Below are 20519 nucleotides of genomic sequence, written 5' to 3'. Positions count from 1 at the left end.
TGTAGACTTGTAGATCAGGATTCAACCAGTGTTGGTGAGGTGAGTGCCTTAATGTTGGTATTATTTCTCTGACCAGGCTCCTAGTTCTAAAAACACCTGAATTTGAATTCTAGCAATAATCTTCTGAACATATTCCTGAAAAATATTAGATTGTGTACTTAAGATCATTCTATGAAATATAAATTTAAAAATTAAAGATAAGTGAAGGTAATACAGTTAGGTTTGTTACTTACAATAATTACAAAAATTAGCTTGAGTCTAAATTAGTGTCATTTGTACTCTACCCTGGTCTAACTATAGACTCAAATTTAATGAGGGAACTATAGATATAGTATATAGGGTACTATAATTGCATATTTCATTATAACTTTGGGAATAGAGATCATAAAAGTGATTATAAAAGTGATAGAAAATTTTCCTATGGCTTGGAGTTTCTACCATGACCTAATTTTAAGTATGTTAAACTTTGAATGTTTCATGTTCAATTTAGTTACACTATTTAATCTCCATTTTCTTTTTTCTTTTTTTTTTGGGGGGGGGGAGGCCACACCCTTTTGATGCTCAGGGGTTACTCCTGGCTAAGCGCTCCCCCTCTGGCTTGGGGGGACCATATGGGACACTGGGGGATCGAACCGCCGTCCTTCCTTGGCTAGTGCTTGCAAGGCAGACACCTTACCTCTAGGACCACCTCTCCAGCCCCTAATCTCCATTTTCAAATTTTAAAACAATACCAAATTTTGAAAGAAAACACTGATTCAAAGGAAAGTTAGTTTAGGTGTGGTCAGGAATACTTCCAAACTTGTTTTTCCAAACTCTGCAGATGCCAGATATCCATTTAGAAATCAGACTTAAGTTTAAAGATTTATTTATTCTAGAACTTTATGGTTGTACCAAATTTGATATTGCTAACCAGAAACAAGAAGCTTGGTTTTATTTGCAGTATTATACAATTTACTAGGCATAATAATCAAGACATCCCAATTTTCAAACTATATATAAATAGGTTGATAGATATTAAAATGTAGAATTTTATACATTGTCATTTCAGAATAATAAACGTTTCTACTCAAGAAGTGGAAAACAAAGCAAAAAATAAATCATGGGAAAGAAAATAGTAGTTATAAAACTACATATATATCAATGGTTGTGATCATGTAGTGTTGCCTATACATAGATTATTATTTTTTATAGATTATTATTTTTAAGAAGCAGGTATTTCTTGAACATCTTTAAGACACATTCTCTCTCTTCTATTTAAAATGAATTGATGGAAGCATATTTACCTCTGCTAGATGCACATATATTTCTGCCTCCCCACCACCACAGTTCCCCAATATCTACAGGAGTTTAGAGCATGTACTTGCCTGCTGCATGGTAGGAGAATGTAAGGCAGACTGGACCTGCAGGGGGAGTTGGTTCCCAAGGGGCTGCTGCATGGTGAGTGGCTGGTGCTGTTGCATGTTGAGATGCTGGTGAAGAGGTGGACTGATCTGGAGGGGAGGAGGGGGGGACACTGCCATGTTTGCTATAGAGACAGTCACTGGCATTTGGTTATTCGGCTTAGGTGCTATGCTCCTGGGGAGACTGGGGTGCATGGCAGTTAGATGAGGATTCATTCCTGGTTGTTGGTGATAGTGGGAACTTAAGTACAGAGCTGAGTGGGCCTGGTTGGGCCCATGGAACACTGACGGCTTTGAGTTGATCAGCTGAGGAGGTTGAGATGTCTTAACGTCAGCAGGTTCACTGTAGCTCTGTAGAGGAAACAAGGAGCAACATTAGGAGGTGAATTCACATGCAACTGATGTATATGAACAAGACACTGTGCGTTTACTTCTGAATGTTCACCCAAACAAACATCCATTATATTTCAAATAGTTTTTAAAAATTAATTTTAAGACACCATGATTTACAAAGTTTTTATAGCTGCGTTTTATGCATAGTATGTTCCAGCACCATTCCCACCATCAAATTTAACTTTTCTCCACCAGTGTCTCTAGTTTATCAACATCTTTATCCTCTTATTCAGGGGTCCTCAAACTTTTTAAAAAGGGGGCCAGTTCACTTGTCCTTCGAATTGTTGGAGGGCCAGATTATAGTAAAAACAAAAATTATGAACAAATTTCTATGCACACTGCATATATCTTATTTAGAAGTGAAGAAACAAAATGGGAATAAATACAAGATGTGGCCCGCGGGCCGTAGTTTGAAGACCCCTGCGTCTTATTCTTTCCCTCTGTAGGGGAAAAATATTTTTATTTGGTTATTGTTGTTGATCTCATACTTTCAGTGTTAATGACTCTCTGGTTTGGATATATAGATATACCTCCCTTCTTTATCACCAGTCTACCCAAGGCCTCTACCCCCTTTCCATCATCCTGTTAATTCCCATCTATTTGTTTTATCTGCTAACTCTTCCAGCATTATTTGTAACATGACTTAAGACTCATCTAACTCAATCTCATAAAATTTAAAACAATCTTTGATGACTTTTCTTCTGTTTGTCTCAATGCTAATTTCTAACTTGGTAACTTTCTCGTTATCCAAAATCAGAAATATGAAAGGCAGAATGATGGATTTCACCCTAGTATGAAATATGATTCTAATTCACTTTGAAAGTAATTTTGTTCCAGAGTTTATTCTATTGATTGTTTTCTATAATTATGTTTTCCTTCCTTTTTTACTTTTTCAGAAAGATCAGCTTAAATCTTTGCTTTATGTAAGAAATGAAGACAAATATGGCTAATTAAAGCATATGAAAGAAAAGAATACTGAAATGTCTTTCTCAAGACAATAAAAGAGGTATTTTGTTTTGGCTCATGATCAATGTTATTGGGAAGTACATCTAGGTCTTCATTTGGTATCACTTCTTACAACGTTTGAAGGATCCTGTGGTACTGGAGATTGAACTCGGGTCTCTGGCAGACCAAGCATGCATTTGTATAGTTAAGCTAGCTGTCTGTGCCAGAAAATATGACTGTATTTTCAAAGAGACCATAGAATTAAACTTAATTTTGAAAATGAAGTTGGTGATGAATTATTTCTCATAATGAACTAGATAAAAATAATCTCTTTTAGAAATTTTAGACTTCATCAGAAATTAATATAACGTTGTCCTAATTTTTCCACACCTTGGTATGGCCATTTCCTAATAATATTTTAATTGACTCAAAATGGAGATATTTTAGTGAAAGCTGCAAAAAATTAAGGATTAATCCTGAGGCCTTTTTTTCTTGGCCTTGAACCTACTTCCTTGAAATTTTGCTGTTAAACTAAAAAAGAAAAGGATAAACCAAATGCAGGAAGAAAATTGGCTTCTGGAGGACAAAAAAATCACTTTGTCAGAACAAGATCTTATAGTAGCAAGTATGCTCTTCTGCTGTTACCTTGATGCCATTTTTATCTGTGTACAGGTCAGAATGAGTTTCTTGTGGCTCTCAGCACAGCTGAGTATTTCTCAGTTCCTCCTGATTTCTAGAACTTCACTTATCCACCTAACAGGCATGGTAGGAAGTTGGTCTGTCACATATGATGGCATGAAACCCAATGTGGGCACTTCATTTTACAAGTCAGTCTACGTTATTACTAATGACTAAACTTGTCACTCAATTCCAACTCCTGGCAAAAGGGAAATTAAGTGAAAAGCACAACAGAATTTGTTGCATCTGATTATTGACCTGAGGGGAGGAGCATGGGTATGTGAACTATCAGCCCAATATTTTTTCCATAGAAAGACACAACTTAAAATTGTTAAATCATGTCATACCATGAAAAGTAGAGTTCCCTTAAGATAGAATACTCCAGACTCCATGGAGAGCATAGAGTAAGGCACACCCTGAGAGCTTAGGCCTGTCCCAAGAATCCTCTCTTAGAATGTATTTCTCTGTGTCACTGTTGATGCAGCCTCTGTTTTGAATTTTGGATCACACGTAGCTGTGCTTAGGGCTTACTCCTGGCTCTGTGCATAAGGATCACTCCTGGTGGTGCTGTACATCTGTGTGTGTGTGTGTGTGTGTGTGTGTGTGTGTGTGTGTGTGTGTGTAGACAGATGTGGTACCAGGAATTGAATCTGGGTCAACCACATGCAAGGCAAGCACCTTACCCACTATCTGTATCTTTGGTCTAGACGTAGCCCTCTGAAATGAATGTAGACACCCCAAATCCTTGTTTTCTTTCTTAACATGCTATGTAAAAAATGGTTTCCAGGCATACTTTCTGTACTTGAGATGTGTAATTTCTTTCTTTAACATTATGGGGGCACACTCTTTCCTCTGGAGCAGCCTGTGTTCTAGTTCTGTTTTGAATAGGCTTATTTCTTTCAAACAATGATTCAGAAAGTTCTCAAGAGAAGGCTTTAAACCTAGGAGTTTATTAAATGTAGTACTTAGAAGATATTTTTTTATTTTCCATTTCCAAATTGTAATTGTTGATGTGAAGAATCATGAACAATTCAAGAAAAAGGTCAAATGCATTAATTCAGGCTTCGTAAAAAGTGCCTAGTTTTCCATTGGAATAACACTGCAATGCTTGATTCAATAGTTATTCTATGTATGTCGTCAACATTAGGTGCCTATTGTGTACCTGTATATTCAAGTCATCCAGGAAGTGTTTTCATTGTACTCACATTCCCTCTTTTATCACCTATCAGCTGAAAAGCTGATTTTATACTTAGTTTTGAGTTTTGTCAATGCCACACAGGTTAAGGAATTATTATATGATGGCCTATTAAAATAAAATATCTATTAAAATAAGATAGTACATTTGTCTGGTTTATTACAGTTTTAAATGTAAGCAATGGTGTATCTGTGGTGAATCTATACAAATTGAAGGGCTAAGCTACACACTGATATTTTATAGTATTAAAAATAATCGTTATACATAAAAAGGAAAAGCATTTAAACAGAAATACCACTTTTATTTTCTATGCAATCTGATTAGTACATATGTGTAGATATAAAATATTATTTTATAGCCAATAATCACCTCATTAGCTGGTGATAATAGTATATACTGAATCAGCGATCAGATAGACATAGACAAAAATATATGCACGTGTGTGCCTGTAACACAAGTGCACACAGATAAAACATCCTATTCAGATATGATTATACATTCTAGGAATTATATTGATATACTTTATTTTATTTTTATTAGTTTTTAAGTTTTATTTTATTTTATCGAAACAATTGTGATTTATAGAGCCCTTTATAGTTGAATTTCAGATATACAATGAGTCAGGACCCTTCCTACCACCATTGTCAACCTCCCTCCATCAATAGCCCCAGAGTGTATCCTATACGACCACCCTTTGCCCCCTGGCCTTCCAATATAGCAGGCCCCTTTAAGTTTAGATTGTTAAAGTTTAGGTCCCTTGATTCTATTTTTAAAAAGCTTTTATTGTGAAGGTTATGTCAGGAGTCTACAAGGCCACACCTAGATATGCTCAGAAGGCTCAGTAATGTCAGGGACTGAATGCTGTGTCACACACATGCAATGCTGGGTACACCAATGAAATTTAAACAGACATATTTATTAATTCAACCAAAAGACAAATACTTATCCCAAACTCAGAGTAAAACAGCTAAATCTAGTGAGTACAGATGTTTAGCATAGATTGATTTACATGGGCCAGAATGCAGTTCAGGTAAGCAGTTTTAAGTACAATGCTCACTATGCCCTTTACATAAACAAGCTTTCAATAATTAATGAGAGTGGATTTGTAGAAAAATAAGGCTTTACAAAAACAGGGTCCATAGAAAAATAAATGTGGAAAACAACATCTGGCTACCTAAAGTCGAGTAGGTGCCTATATGTACATATAGACTTAGGTGTGTAGTAAATCTGCAAGTGAGAATCACAAAAACTTTTCTTGGTGATCATTTCAAGGGAACAGTATCAAGTATCAAGTAGAACACACTGACTCAGAAGAACTAACACATTACAAAATAATTAAATAAAAATATATCTTTAAATGTGAAGTAGAATCTTCACTTCATTTTTTTTGTTTGTTTTTTTGAGTCACCCGGTGGTGCTCAGGGGTTACTACTGGCTCTACACTCAGAAATCACTCCTGGCTCAGGGGACCATATGGGATGCTGGGATTTGAATCACCATTTGTCCTAGATTGGCCACTTGCAAGGCAAACACCCTATTGCTGTGCTATCTCTCAGGACCCTTCACTTCAATTTATTGTTAGTCTTAGTTTAAATAAATGAAGTTTTATTGCTCCAAAATGCATATTTAAATTACATGCATCTAGGTATAATATTAAAATCCATTGCTTCATGTTTACTGAATATCTGCATAGTATATTTTATATGGTAGGCTAAGGCTGGTGACAGTTCCCTACTAGAATTAGGAAGTTGGTAGTTTCCCGATTACATTATAGAATGGCTAAGCCATGTATCATTTAATGATATTTCCTCAATTTTTTATTTTGGTATTTCCAAAATCAATTTTACTTCTAAAATGATAATATTTCTTTCATAAATAATAGATTTACACACAGATATAAACTTATAGATACCTAGAAATGGATAGAACCTTGATGTGAAATACTATAGTGTCATCTAAAGGTTCTTTATTATGATAAACACAAAATATTTAGTCTATCCAGACATTAAGTCATTTATTTTTTCCATACTTCAGTCTATAAAGGTTAAATAATCACTAGAAGGACTAAAGAAAAAGTTTAACTAGATTTCCAAAGACAATGATTTGGACAGCACTTAAATTTTCAAATACAAATTTTAACAGATGGAGAATATAGGAAGTTACATGTTTTCTCTTTACTTCCTCAATTGTTGACTATGATAAGTTAAATAATGAGTCTATCCTTGTGCCTATACATGGTAAGTCCTCCAACATGGGTTCTCTCTCTGTAGTCTCTCTTCAAAATGGTGGATTATATCAGCAAAGAAAGGATCTGTGTCCCTTGCACATGGCATAATGCAAATTACATAGAAAACAAAAAAAAAAACCCACATATATTTAATGACCTACTAAGTGTTCTTAAACAGCACTTTATGAAGCCACTGATAGTCATGACAAAACCTTGATAAGACATACTATTGCTCTTCCCAGAGAGTGTTGCAAGAAAACCAAGAGTATAAGATTGATCTCTGCTCTGTTGTGACCATAAATCATACCATTCATAAAGAGAAGAGATATAGTAGTGCCCTATCCTTTTTCTAGAAGATCTTAGGTAGATGGCAAGATGTAAGGGAAACTTCTGAAGCATCACACATATTTTGAGAAGTTGTATGTTTGTGTTAGATTCACTTATTTAGAAATGAGGAAAAAATGAAAAAAAATCCGACATCTAGCTTTACTTCTGATTAGTTCTTAAACTAATACAACAAGCCATTGATTAATTACAGTATTGTTTTTATAATTTTGGATTATAGATAAAATAACATATTCAACTGAAAACTCATAAATTCAAAACAGATATGTGAAATCATAAATTTGATCTATTCTCACTGTCATTTTATTCCAGTAAAACTATCAAGGCAAGGCTACAATTTTGCAAACAATTACATTGTATATAAAGATATTTATTCATAACATTCATAATTAAGAACTATTTTCTCACCAGATGATATTGTTGTTTTTTTATTCTGTATTTAATATTGACCAATTTTATCTAGGCATCTATTTCATATTAGTCACCTGACAAGTGTGATTTTGTATGTATATACCTTAAATTTTACTCCTGAATCTGACAATTTGGTAATCTTTTGACAAATTTGTGTAGAACTATGTTCTGGTTGTTAGTTTCTGAATAAGTTCTATTTCTATTTTTCTTTTGGGCCACTGACTCTGAAATATGTTTTCTATGGGAAAAAAGGAATATTTGTGTGGAATAGGTCTTCTATGTCTACCCAGTAAAAGGAATTATAGCTCTGGCCTATATATAATCTTTAAAACACCTTTATATTATTAAGTTGTTGATAACATACTTTAAACACCATTCATTTTATAAAATGAAGAAAAAACTGCACTATATAAATGTCCCCCTTCCAGGATGATCAGCACTATAAACATGAAATATTGGCAAAGCAATTGTTATTTAAAATAGCAAAGTATAAACATAAGACATAAAATTCAGTTGAAGCAACAATATAGAAGTTGTTGAACCAAATCAGATTAATAGTCCATCTAATTTGATTTTTTGCTTTTACTACTGACCAATACTTGATACACTGGAAATTAAACAAAATTTATGCACCTATTCAATTGTACACTGTTCCTTCTGGAAGAAAAAACTCTTTGGTCCTTGCAGGTGATTAACTTACACCCTGAAGCATGAGATTTTATTATCTTTAAACCACAATCTGGGCTTATAGAGCTGCAAATTTTATGTTAACAGTCATAAAATGACCCATCCCATTTTTTAAACTCAGACTCAGGATGTGCCTCTATAACATTCCATGCCATGAATTCTAAATGTTGCTTCATCCTATAAAAAGAAATAATTCCGTTTATTTAACATTTATATATTTAATTGAACTAATCATTGTTCTTTACTATTGGTGGTAACAACCAAGCACTTTAATATGTAAGTCAATATTGTCCTATACTATATATAAAATGGTTCTATTTTCCTCTATAAATTTTGGTACCTCTGTAGAAACAAAATCTTAGATTTGTTATGACTTAAAGCCATGCATCTGATTACTTTTATTTAATATGCCAGAAGATATTCATCTAAGTAGTGTCTCCTTTCAGGAGGATACTGAAGAAATTTCTGAGGAAACAGGTTTATTTTAAATGATGCTGTATTTGAGTGGACTATTTTGCACTTATCTAAGGGGATTCTCTCCAGAGCCTGTAGGACGCTGTTTTATATTCCCTCAGACATTTTTTTTTTTGTCTTCTGATGGTGGGTTTTATTTTGAAAACAGTTAATAGTCACTTGAAACGAAGTCTGGGTGATTTTTAGGGAAAAAAAATGATGTGTGAAAACAATGTAACAAGAGTGATTTTCCAATGTGGCTCATAAACTTTTTCCTTACAGCAGTTCTAGAAGAGTAGTTTCAAAAAAATCTTCTGAACTCTGGGAGCAATAATAAAATAAGTTTGTAGCCTCACAAAGCGACTGCTTTAGATGCAACACTCATTTTGGGAATATAAATCCTAGTCTTTGCGGTAAAATTAAACTAGTTCCACTGTTTTAAAGTTATACATTGTTTTCAACATAATAATTTAGAGCCATGACTAGGAATTCCTATATCTATGGAAAAATATATCCTTAAGCTTTATTCAATATCCCTACCCCAAATGATCTTAAATAGATCAATGTGTAAAACTGCTGAAGCTAGGAATCCCTATCCTTCATGACAGCCTATGTTGTCAGGGCCCTTGTGCTATTATTATTATTTTTTTTTTTGGTTTTTGGGTCACACTGGGTGATGCTCAGGGGTTACACCTGGCTCTGTGATCAGAAATAGCTCCTTGCTTGGGAGACCATATGGGATGTCAGGGGATCGAACTGAGGTTCTTCCTGTGTTAGCATGTGCAAGGCAGACACCCTACTGCTATGACACTACCCCCCCACCCTTTGTGTTATTCTTACTTTCCTCAGAGAAGAGGCTGTGAGTTACAAATGGAACTACTTGTTTGAGGACATGCAATTAGGAAGTGACAAATTTGGAACTTGAACTCAGATTTTCCTGTTCCAAGATCTGTGAGCCTTCTGTTCTCTGAGGATTTTCTCATTGCTACTTAGGTGGGATTCTTGGGTCTACCAGCATGTGTCCAGGATATCAGAAGGAACATAGAGCTGCAAGATCCCTTGGCCATACTTTGCCATCCTTATTTTTAAAACTTTTTTCTCACTGCTTTGTAATATTTTTGAGAACTTGTTTAACCCAATTGTTTAACCCCAGCATTCAAGAGTTGAGGAATGTGCTTGTGTCCAGATTAAAGTTCTCTAGGTAGACATGATGTCTATTGTCTTGCTCTATAATCAGAGATTATCCATTGCAAGTAAGCACTTGCTTTAGGTCTCAGGGCTATGAGGTTGTTTAACTGTTTCAAGCCTTTGTTTCAAAGGATTTATAATGTCAAATTCTCTTTTCTTGGCCACTTGTTTCTATCCTTTCTTTCTCTTGCAGTTACCTTTATGACATTTTTATCTGAAATCTTTCCAACATTCTGGGGCCAGTGCAGTGGCACAAGTCATAGGGCATTTGTCTTGCATGCATTAACCTAGGACAGATCCCCTGGAGTCCCATATGGTCCTCCAAGCCAGGAGCGATTTCTAAGCACATAGCTAGGAGTAACCCCTGAGCATCACTGGGTGTGGCCCATAAAACAAAAACAAAACAAACAAAACAAAAAACCCCTGAAATATTTCCAAAATTCTTCTCTAAATTATAGACCCTAAAATGGAAAGGGTGGCACTGGGGTCTGACTCATGCTGTGCTGACACACTCCATATTTCTGTTCTTGCATCCTTTACAATGCAGGCCTGCCATAAACTCTAGTTGTCAGATGAGGCATCTATACAGCAGGAATAGAATGGCAATTAGATGAATTTTTCCAAACACTCTGCAGGCTTCTGGTTCTGATTAGGGTCTTAGGTTACTTTTTGGGAATAAGGAAGTAGCCTTCCAGTGCAATGCCTTACTTAACAGAGGTCAGCCTTTCTCTTCATTATCTAACATATTTTTTGCTTATTTTGTGTTGTTTTGGGACATTTAGGGTTTACTTCTGGCTCAGTATTCAAAGAGAACTCCTCCTGGACCTAGGAGACCATATGGTGGTACCAGGGATTGAACCTGGGTTGTCTGCATGTAAGGCACATGCCCTACCAGCTGTATTATAACTCTAGCTCACTCACTGTCCAATATGGAAGAGTTAGCTGAGAATTTTACTGGGAGAGGTCAGACCCATAGTGCTTTCCTTGTACAGGGCCGACTGGGGGTCAGTCCCAGGCATCCCATATGGACCACAGGAGTAACTACCAGGAATAACCATTGACCATCACCAGGTATAACCTCAAAAAAAAAAGAACAAACAAAAACAAAAAATTTTACTGGGAATAATGGATCGTGGGTCTAAATATTTGCCAAGTATAGAAAACTTGATAAGCTTTGAACAGGATAGGGAGGCATTCTTTTCAGCCACACTGCAACTGTCATCCATCTTTTCTGTGGACAAATACTTAATGTCTATCTGTTTAGAGATTGCCCAAAAATGGTGTTAAAAATGGAATTTATTGGGTTGTGGAAACGGCAAATGAAAAAACACGTAAAATGCCCATCATATTGTACAAAAATTAGCAAGGTTCTTTTTATATTTGTGCTATTGTGGGGGACAACTCCACTGGCCTATTACAATCACTATTTTACTTGGAAATATGAAGGCTAGACCATTCATTTACTAAATATGAGTTTTATAATTTGGGAGAGTCATTAACTTATTAAGCCAGGAATCAGAGGTTACCAAATGTATTTGACCTACTAGCCTTCTTTCAATGAACAAAACCACAGTATCCCTGCTTTAAGGGAACAAAAACTTCTCTTCTATGCATCCAGATATAAATCCAGTCATACCCATCCAAGGAGTAGTACACCTCTTCTGAGAAACATTGACTTGGGTTGTATATAGTTCATTTGAGTAAAAATATAACAATTCAAAGAGGAGAAACACAGTCATGCCTATGAAGATATTCTCATAAATGGAGCCAATATTCACTGACTGGGTTTCTATTTTTATGTTCAAGAAGAGGCAGCTAATTTTAGATAAGTTTTCAACATTTCAAGTATCACAAAACATTTTTCTTTGATCTGTCATATTCATCTTTGTGCTCTCAGCAGCCAGCCCTGTGCCTGACATGGAACAGGTGTGATGTGGTCCTGTCATGTGGTGGTGGGGGAGGGAGTGGTGGCATCAGAGGGGACAGAGAACACAACCTAGAGACTCCAAAGGGGCAAATTAGCAAGGGAAGATATTAAAGGAATATGAAGCTTTATTTGGCTAAATTTAATGCTTTAGATAGGAAAGCAGAAACACAGATATGTCATCCTAGAGGAGTAAATCAAAGTCATCAGAAAGAATTTAGAATAATAGATATTCTACTTAGGCTAATACAGCATTCATTGACCACAGTGACCTTAGAGGAGAGTTTAGTATTTTGACACACATTTATAGGACTGAGAGAGTTTTAGGGAAGAATATTGTTCCAACTTGTAAATTGCAGGGCCAATACTGAGGGTGGGATAGGCCATCTGTGACTCTGGCATTATTTTTTTTTTACCTATCATTATTATTTAAAATAGAAGAGAAGTAAATTTTTACATATTTCCATGCTGCTCTATGGGAGGTGGGCTGGTAAATATTCTCCACATGCTTGGCAGCTTCTGTGGTAAATATTCCAGCCACAAAAATCAGAGGGCAATTTTCCTAACCTGAAGAGGGTGTTTGTAACTTTCTTTCAATTTATATACACAGAATAGATAGTTGTATATAAACAGGCATTCAGCAGTTCCAGAAAATATTCTAAATTTCCAAGAGTAAAATGTTAGGGTAAGCTGTAAAAAAAAAGTGCTTGGTTTCATAATCACAGAAATGTCAATTCACGTCATTTATACAGATGGTCATATATACTGAGGGTTGCAACTCTGAGAATGAATAGTAAGAAAAGTTGCAGCTTAGAGTAAATCAGAGGATCTTTTCTTTGAACTCGAAATATATTCAGTCTTATAGCTTTCTGGTAGTCTGCATGCCATTAATCAGAATGCTTTGAACTAGGATTAGGACTAGTTTCTGATTTTCTCATCTGTTAATTATTCTTACTAAAGTACTAACGTGGAGGAAAAAGACTTACATTGAATAACATATGGATTATTTATATAAAAATTTCTTCTTACATTTTGAGAATATTATTCTTAGTAATCTCAGTATTGAATACCTTTGGTTTCTGCATATTCCACTAAAGAACTTTTGAGAAACAATTAATTTATGACTTTATCATTTTGGTAGTATTAATTCTTCCCCTACTTCTTTCACCCACATGTGGAATTCTAATGACTTGGTGGATACAATATTTTGTGCCTTGTTTTTCTTTCTTTTGCTATATTTATAATGAGTGTGAATTCTACAAATGTACATAAATGTGAGATTGTATCAACAAAAACCACAACTTCGGAAGGCGTTTGATTGGGACTGGAGAGATAGTACAGTTGATAGGGTGCTTGCCTTGTACGCAACAGACCAGAGTTTAATCTCTGGCACCACATATGGTCCTCCAAGCCTCGGCAGGGGTGATCTCTGAGCACAGAGTGAAGAGAAAGTTCTGAGCATAGCCAAGTGTACCCTCAAATCCAAAATCAAAACAAAAGAAGTTCTTACAACAAAAAGATTCCAAGGGAGCTGATACAATTTTCTTCACAAGTGAGATATAAATAGTTGAATTTGAATAAAAGGTCTAAAGCATTTGTATTTTGTGCTCTTTTTTTCTACCTCACTGTATTTAATATCTATACTACAAAACAAACAATAACTTATATAATTATCTCAAAAGTGTTAGGGAGGCAGCAAGTGTTCATGGATAAAAGAGAAAGTATTTGTCATGAATGAATGAAAAGAAATCTAGACCCCACGACCCACTAAACCAAGTACAAAATATATGTGAACTGGACTGAAGTACCGAAAGGTATCAGCCTAAGGGTATCTCGAAGGGTATATCTAAGGGTATCTCAAATGTTGCTTCACTAGAAAGAGAAATGTCTCTTTCCTAATTTGAGACAATCATCTTTTGCATATTTAAGGATATTTTTAAAAAAAATATTCTAGCCCTGGAGCAATAGCACAGTCTTGCATGCTGCCAACCCAGGACGGATCCGGGTTTGATCCTAGGCATCTGATATGGTCCCCCAAGCCTGTCAGGTGTGATTTCTGAGCACAGAGTCAGGAGTAATCCCAAGTACCACCAGGTGTGCCCCCCACCCCAAATCTAAAGCATAACATATTTTAAAGAACATTTTCAAATAAAATGATGTTATTGGGAAAAAAGGCAGACTTATATCATACTGTATGATTCTGAAATTCAGTAATTGAGGACAGTAGAAATCTTATTCATATCCAAGGGACAGGTACTGTGGGAATTAGGAAATTTAAGAATGCGATTAAGCATAAGCAGAAAGTTGGCTTAGGACCTAGCCTGTATTGTAACTAATCTATAAAACCATGATCTATAGGTAGACAGTAACTCACAAAAGTTCCAGAAAGTATTTTTAGAGCCTTTTAAATTTGAACACATATTTCTATAGCATGTATCTTTACTTGGCATTATAGTTTTCTTTTAAGAAAAAAATGATAATGCAGATAAAAGTGATCTTTTAAATGGCATGTTAGTACTTAGTGAAATGACCATAATCCACATTACCACATCGTTACCTTGGATACAAGGCTAGCTCTGTATGCTGCTAGTTGCTTCAGGTACTCCTTCTTTGCAGCCTCAGTTTTCTTTTTATAGACCTGCAATAACAACAAAGAGAGTCCTAAATTAGAAAGTGCATCCGCTTTTATTTCTAGAAGTACAATATTGAATGGAATTTGCATCTGTATCCAATTATATAACATAAATAACTTCAAATAATATTTTTCCTCATTGAAATATATTTTAGAGGTATGGACATTGACTAGATGAGATTAACAATAGAAAAATTTCCACTTTACACAAACCATGTGAAAAGATTGATCTTGGTTATGTTAAGCATAAAGGAAGTTGGCTTAGAAAGGTACTATTGGGGAAGGTTCCCAGGGAAACCACATGTGAGTTAAGAGGCCATTCATATTTATGCAATGATCAGATAACTCTACAGAGTATTCAAATCTGGAGATACCTGTACCATGCTAAATATAAAAAGGAGGACAGAATTCAAAGATGACCAATGATGTTGAATAAGTAGACCAAAGGAATAGTTCTGGATTTTGTGGGTTCATCACTATTTTCAAATGTTGAGCCTTAAAGCTAAAGTTTCAAAGAGTCAGGAATCAGCCACAAACACAGTCAAAAACATATGAGGAAAGGACTAAAAGCAGGAGCAGTGAAGACCCCATGCACTGAGTTCTCTGCACCCTTTGGTCATGCCCTTTGCAGTGAAATCGCTGGGTGACAGAGGTCTGTAGATATCTCATTGTGAAAAGTTTAGAATGTTCTGAAATTAATTTCAGTTTACAGAAGCTTTTCATTTTTGAGAGGGACTCACTGTGAAAATAAAAGTAAAATCGCCCTAATAGGAGGAAAAGTACTGAAACCTGACTTGGTAGTATGCTAAAGGTCAGATGGCTAAGTTAAACAGAAAATGAAAAAAAGGTCGAAAATGAAAGATTAGCAAAGTGAACACACATGGTTGTCTGCTACTATTAACTTGATTCACTCAAGGCTTTGTAGTCTGTTTTTGAAATAAGTCCTAAATAACACAATTATATGCTTTTATATATACATACATATTAACTTTTGCTATCCTAGAAGTGTATTTTCATCAATACAACTCTTAAATTTCCCACACTTTGAATTTTACAGCAGGAAATGGAGCTTCTATAAATTTTCTGTAAAATACTGTAAAAGTGAATTCAAAACAGATAAAAACTAAAAAGTGACTTCAGAATTAGAGAAGTGAAATAAAAATATTTAAAGACCCAAACATCTGTCAAAATCAGCAGTAGAGGTCAATTTATGACAGATATTAGTGGTGGCTTGTTGAGCTTGATCCCAACTGAAATTCAAGACATGAGAAATATTATTTACTCACAGGTATTTTAATCAAAGAACATTTTACAAAAGGAAAACACAGGTTAACCTTGTCAATAGATTAATAGAAGACCCTATACATGAGTAGCTAATGAAGATCTTTTTGTTAGGAGGCTTTTAATTAAATTTTATACTTGATATATGTATATATAAAAATTGTAATAGGCAATTATAAGATTATCATATAATCTTTTGTTCTTTTTTTGCTAAATATTAAACTAAAGAAACAGTTTAATGTTTAATCATGAAGTTTAATATTATCTGGTTTTAATTCAAGAGTGTTCTGAATTTGCTGGGTTAATTATTGAAAATTGAATTACTTTGGGGGGAATTTGCAGATAATTTGCAAACAAAACAAATGATAAAATGAAAAATAGTAAATGCCTCTAAATAGTGTCATCTACATATGTTATTATATGCCTTAGCTTAGCCACAATCAGGAATATCAAGTTATGCTTTCCATTGATTTATATGTTTTTGTGAGGCAGATCTCTTTTTTATAGTTCTTTTCTTCAGTCTCTAAGGTATATTTTATAGCTAGTGACCTTCAACTGACAATGCTTTCATTTTCTTTTACTGCTTTAAAAGTGTAAGGTTTTCTTTCCCTCCACACAGAAAGAACTGCTAAACGGGATTTTTGAAGCATATACTTAACAAATATATCTTTGATGGTCATCCATATTTGTCAACTCAAAACATTTCTTTTTATCATTTCCACTCTGCTATTCAAATGTACTGTTTCCCCCCACCCCTAACTCCCATCAAATTACCTTGGATTTGTTAAGTTTCCAAAATTAAAACATATTTTAACTCATATTAGGTCCTAAACTTTATTTTCTAAGAAACAGCTGAGAACAATATTGTCAAATGGCCTTATTGTATGTAGCATTTGTTGTCTTGGATTTGGTTTCTACAGAAAAAGCACCACTGAAAGAGTACTTCTGTGGTAGTATCTTTCTGTTGTACTCCCTATACTTAAAATCTTTACGTCATACGAAGTGTTAACTATCTTGAGATGTGTTGATTAAAACCTATGGAAGACAGGTATTTCAAAATGAATATGTGCTCCCTGGATTCACTTGAAGATCAATCTTATTACAGAATACCTGACCTGCATTCAGACTGTCCTGTTTTCTATAAATGGCTCCCTATTGGCTATTGATGATCAGCTATGTGGGATCGTCATATAAAGTGCCTAAATGCCACTTTAAAAAAGAGTAAGCTCATCATGATGCATTATGTGGATTGATAGACCTGCTCTCTCCCAAATAGCTGCAGATGTTCATAGGAAAGATTCAAAGGGCAGTAATTTCAGAGGTATATATCTGTAACTGTGTTTAAAGGGGGGGTGTACCTCAGAATGGAATGAAAATCTCAGGAGTTTGCCTGACAGTGATTCAGAACCTCTACCTTTGAGAACTACCTAATGGCACCAATATTCTATACCTGGTATATGTTTTAGACTCTTAGCTTCTAAACTTTCCAAGGATGCCTTTCAAACTCTTTATCTGAAAGAAATGTTGGAAGAAAGGAAATGCCTCTCAGATGTACCAGAGAATGGTAAAAACATGTAAAAAATCTTACATACACGTGAAAGGGTAGAGAATTACTACATTAGAACAACAATTTAAATTAATCAGTAAGTTTCTCCAAATACTTCAAAACTTCTATTCATGGACGAAGAAAGTCTTGGAGAAACCAAGATGAAGCAACTGCATTTGGCAATGAACAAATCACTGAAAAAAACCCAAACCTTCTAACCTAGGAAGATGGGTCTGATTTATGTCAAAGTGAAGTTTGGAAAAGAAGCAATCTCTCTCTCAGGGGAAAGACAAATATTTTAAAGATATGTGATTCATATTGTAAATATTAGTACTTGGTTAAGCTACAAAATGGCTTCCAAATGGTCTACAGCTGTTTGAAATAAAGTGCAAAGTTAGCCAGATGAGGATTTAAAAATTATAATACATCATTTATCATCTTCCCCAGCTCATCCAAACACTTTTGGATTCGTTATGTCCTAACTTAGTTATATGCTGTGGTTTGTTATTCTAAGAAAACAACCATATTCTATCTAAGATTGCATCTTAGTGGTTAAACTAAAGTGTATGTAATGAATAAAGCAAAACATACGTAAACATCAAATAGCAATTTTGTAGGATCCAGAATATATTCATGTAATCTAGTGATTCAATCACTTTTGAAATATTCTCAAGCCAGCATGTACATAAGTTTTTATAAGCAAATAACCATATATCAAAGAATATGATATACTCAAATAGAAAAATTTATAATACTACCTATTATTTTACATTTTTACTTTCTGTTTCTTCCCCAAGCTATCAATTCAATTCACATACAAAAAGTAACTTATAAATATGATTAATTCATCTTTCTTCTTTTGTCCCATGGCCCTAGTTTATTCCTGCCAAGTTGTAATATGATTATTAAAAATGTATGTATATTTTAAAATACATGTAATATATATACATAAATATTTCAATTTTGGACTTTACTCAAGCATTGAGAAACTACAAGAAACTGTTGCAGTATCTGGTGGTGCTCAGTGCTTACTCCTGGTTCTGTGCTCAGGGATCATTCCTGACAGACTTAGGAAACCTATGTTATGTCTGAAATCAGACTAGGTTTGGCTGCAATCAAGGCAAGTGACCTGCCTTCTGTTCTATCATTTCTGCTTTCTTTCCATTTTGTTTAAATACAAATATAGGTTTTTATTTTCCATTAAAATCATGTTTAATTTGCTTAGGTATATAGTTATGTATAAGAAATATTTTAATCACAATTCTCTACCATACTCTTTAGAAGTTAACTTCCGCAGCTTTTTTTCAATGATTTTTTTTTTAATGCAGAAGTCTCTGCATTATATATAAAGCTTAGTTTTTAACATGTGGTAAAGTTAGCACCTTGCATAACTTGCCTAGTATTTTATTTATTTATTTATTTATTTATTTATTTATTTATTTATTTATCTTTGTTTTTTTGGGTCACACCTGGCAGCGCTCAGGGGTTACTCCTGGCTCGGTGCTCAGAAATCGCTCCTGGTAGGCTCGGGGGACCATCTGGGATGCTGGGATTTGAACCACCATCCTTCTGCATGCAAGGCAAACGCCCTACTTCCACGCTATCTCTCCGGCTCCTCCTAGTATTTTTTTTTTTTTTTTTGCAAAGGCAAGATGGGTTCATTGTCCACTCTGGAGACTGGCCCTCAGATCAACCTGATTATCAACTTTTTTCTATCTAGAAAAGCTTCTGTTTTCTCTTGAACATGTATCCCTTCTCTTTTCCTTGCCCCTCAAATTTCTCTGTTATTTCCAGAGCATTTTTTAACATGTCAGTCACTTTGCATAGTCTTAAATGATTTAAATAAGAATGTTGTAGTATTGTTATCAGCATTTTACAGATGCATAAAAACCGACATGTATAGATATTTACTCAATATCTAACAGTGTGTCTGACAGAGCACCATCTTGAGTCAAACTGATCTTGTTTCTGTGCAAGAGCTCCTCCTACCTGCAAGAGAATTTCCTCTGATCCCTCTGTGACATACTTAACTGGGTGGTTGCACTCTTTTGTCCAAAGCTAAAGCCTTAGCACACAGGGTAGGCAGGTTATGTAGTAGGTGCTTTGGAAATACTTAGAACTGAATGTATAACCTCTTGTTTGAGATAATGCTTCTAAGTCATAAGAAAAAGCATGCATGATAAAGGACTCAATTGCATCCTCTAGATTAAAATGGACATCATGGAAACAGATGAGACAGCAATTTATGCATCATACATTCCAAATATTTTTACCAAAAATATATAAAGCCCAATTGTCTTGAATGAGTCTGATATTCAGATTCCATTTTTATGCCAATTAATGACATGTATATTGACATGCATGCCTTTTTGGGGGGTTTCGGCCACACCCGTTTGATGCTCAGGGGTTACTCCTGACTAAGCGCTCAGAAATTGCCCCTGGCTTGGGGGGACCATATGGGACGCCGGGGGACTGAAACGCAGTCCTTCCTTGGCTAGCTCTTGCAGACACCTTACCTCTAGCACCACCTTGCCAGCCCCACATGCATGCCTTTTAAGGTAGACTATGTTCACCATTTCATGCATTAATTTTAATCACTTTTAAGTTATTGTGAACATGAAGTTTCTAAATAAACAATTATTTCTCTTATCCTTTGCTCAGGGTTAAAACAAATGATAAATGGATACTGTTTATAAGAAAATGGCCAAGTCAGACACATGAGTGAATGTTACCAGAGCAATAGAATTTTAGTTAGCCTTAAGTACTATTGACATAAAACCCAAATTTTATCACAAAATAAGACGTGGAGGGAACTTCAGTAGCATTTATGCAGTGGGTGTTTGAGCACCAATGAGGAGTAAATGATTTGATTCTGTGGGCTCAGAGGATTTGTCAGCTGCCTCATAAGTATAATTCTGGCTCTTCATATCCCTGCTGCTTCTAATTTAGCAGGACAGGCTCATAATTGAAGCAAATTAACTATTTACACTTGCCACTTCTACCAGGGGAAGAGGACACAGCAGCAGGAAAGAATGAGTAGGAAATTACATTCTTCCCACTTGTGTCAGATCTGCCCTTATATAAACACATTAACAGTAATTTCACGAGGCGTCAAACATAGGAATAAATATTGAGGAATAAAATAATGAGGTGTTGCTATTGAGCTGAACTGCTATGGCTAATATCCTTGGATATGAATTATGCATCCTGAAAC

The 20519-nt window shown here is 35.0% G+C and overlaps 1 protein-coding gene across 1 annotated transcript in view; it reads right to left on the bottom strand.

Annotated features, from left to right (window-relative positions):
• TOX (thymocyte selection associated high mobility group box) overlaps window positions 1-20519 on the bottom strand; it is a 340045-nt gene that overhangs the window by 8737 nt on the left and 310789 nt on the right. Inside the window, exons 6-7 of the mRNA XM_049781969.1 lie at window positions 14404-14484; window positions 1365-1751 (exon numbers count right to left, since the gene is read on the bottom strand). Of these exons, the coding sequence (XP_049637926.1) occupies window positions 1365-1751; window positions 14404-14484 (468 nt within the window). The remainder of the gene's footprint in view (window positions 1-1364; window positions 1752-14403; window positions 14485-20519) is intronic.

The sequence above is a fragment of the Suncus etruscus genome, chromosome 10, assembly GCF_024139225.1.
Source record: "Suncus etruscus isolate mSunEtr1 chromosome 10, mSunEtr1.pri.cur, whole genome shotgun sequence".
In the NCBI taxonomy this organism is placed as follows: Eukaryota; Metazoa; Chordata; class Mammalia; order Eulipotyphla; family Soricidae; genus Suncus; species Suncus etruscus.
This window is presented reverse-complemented; position numbering and strand designations above follow the sequence as displayed.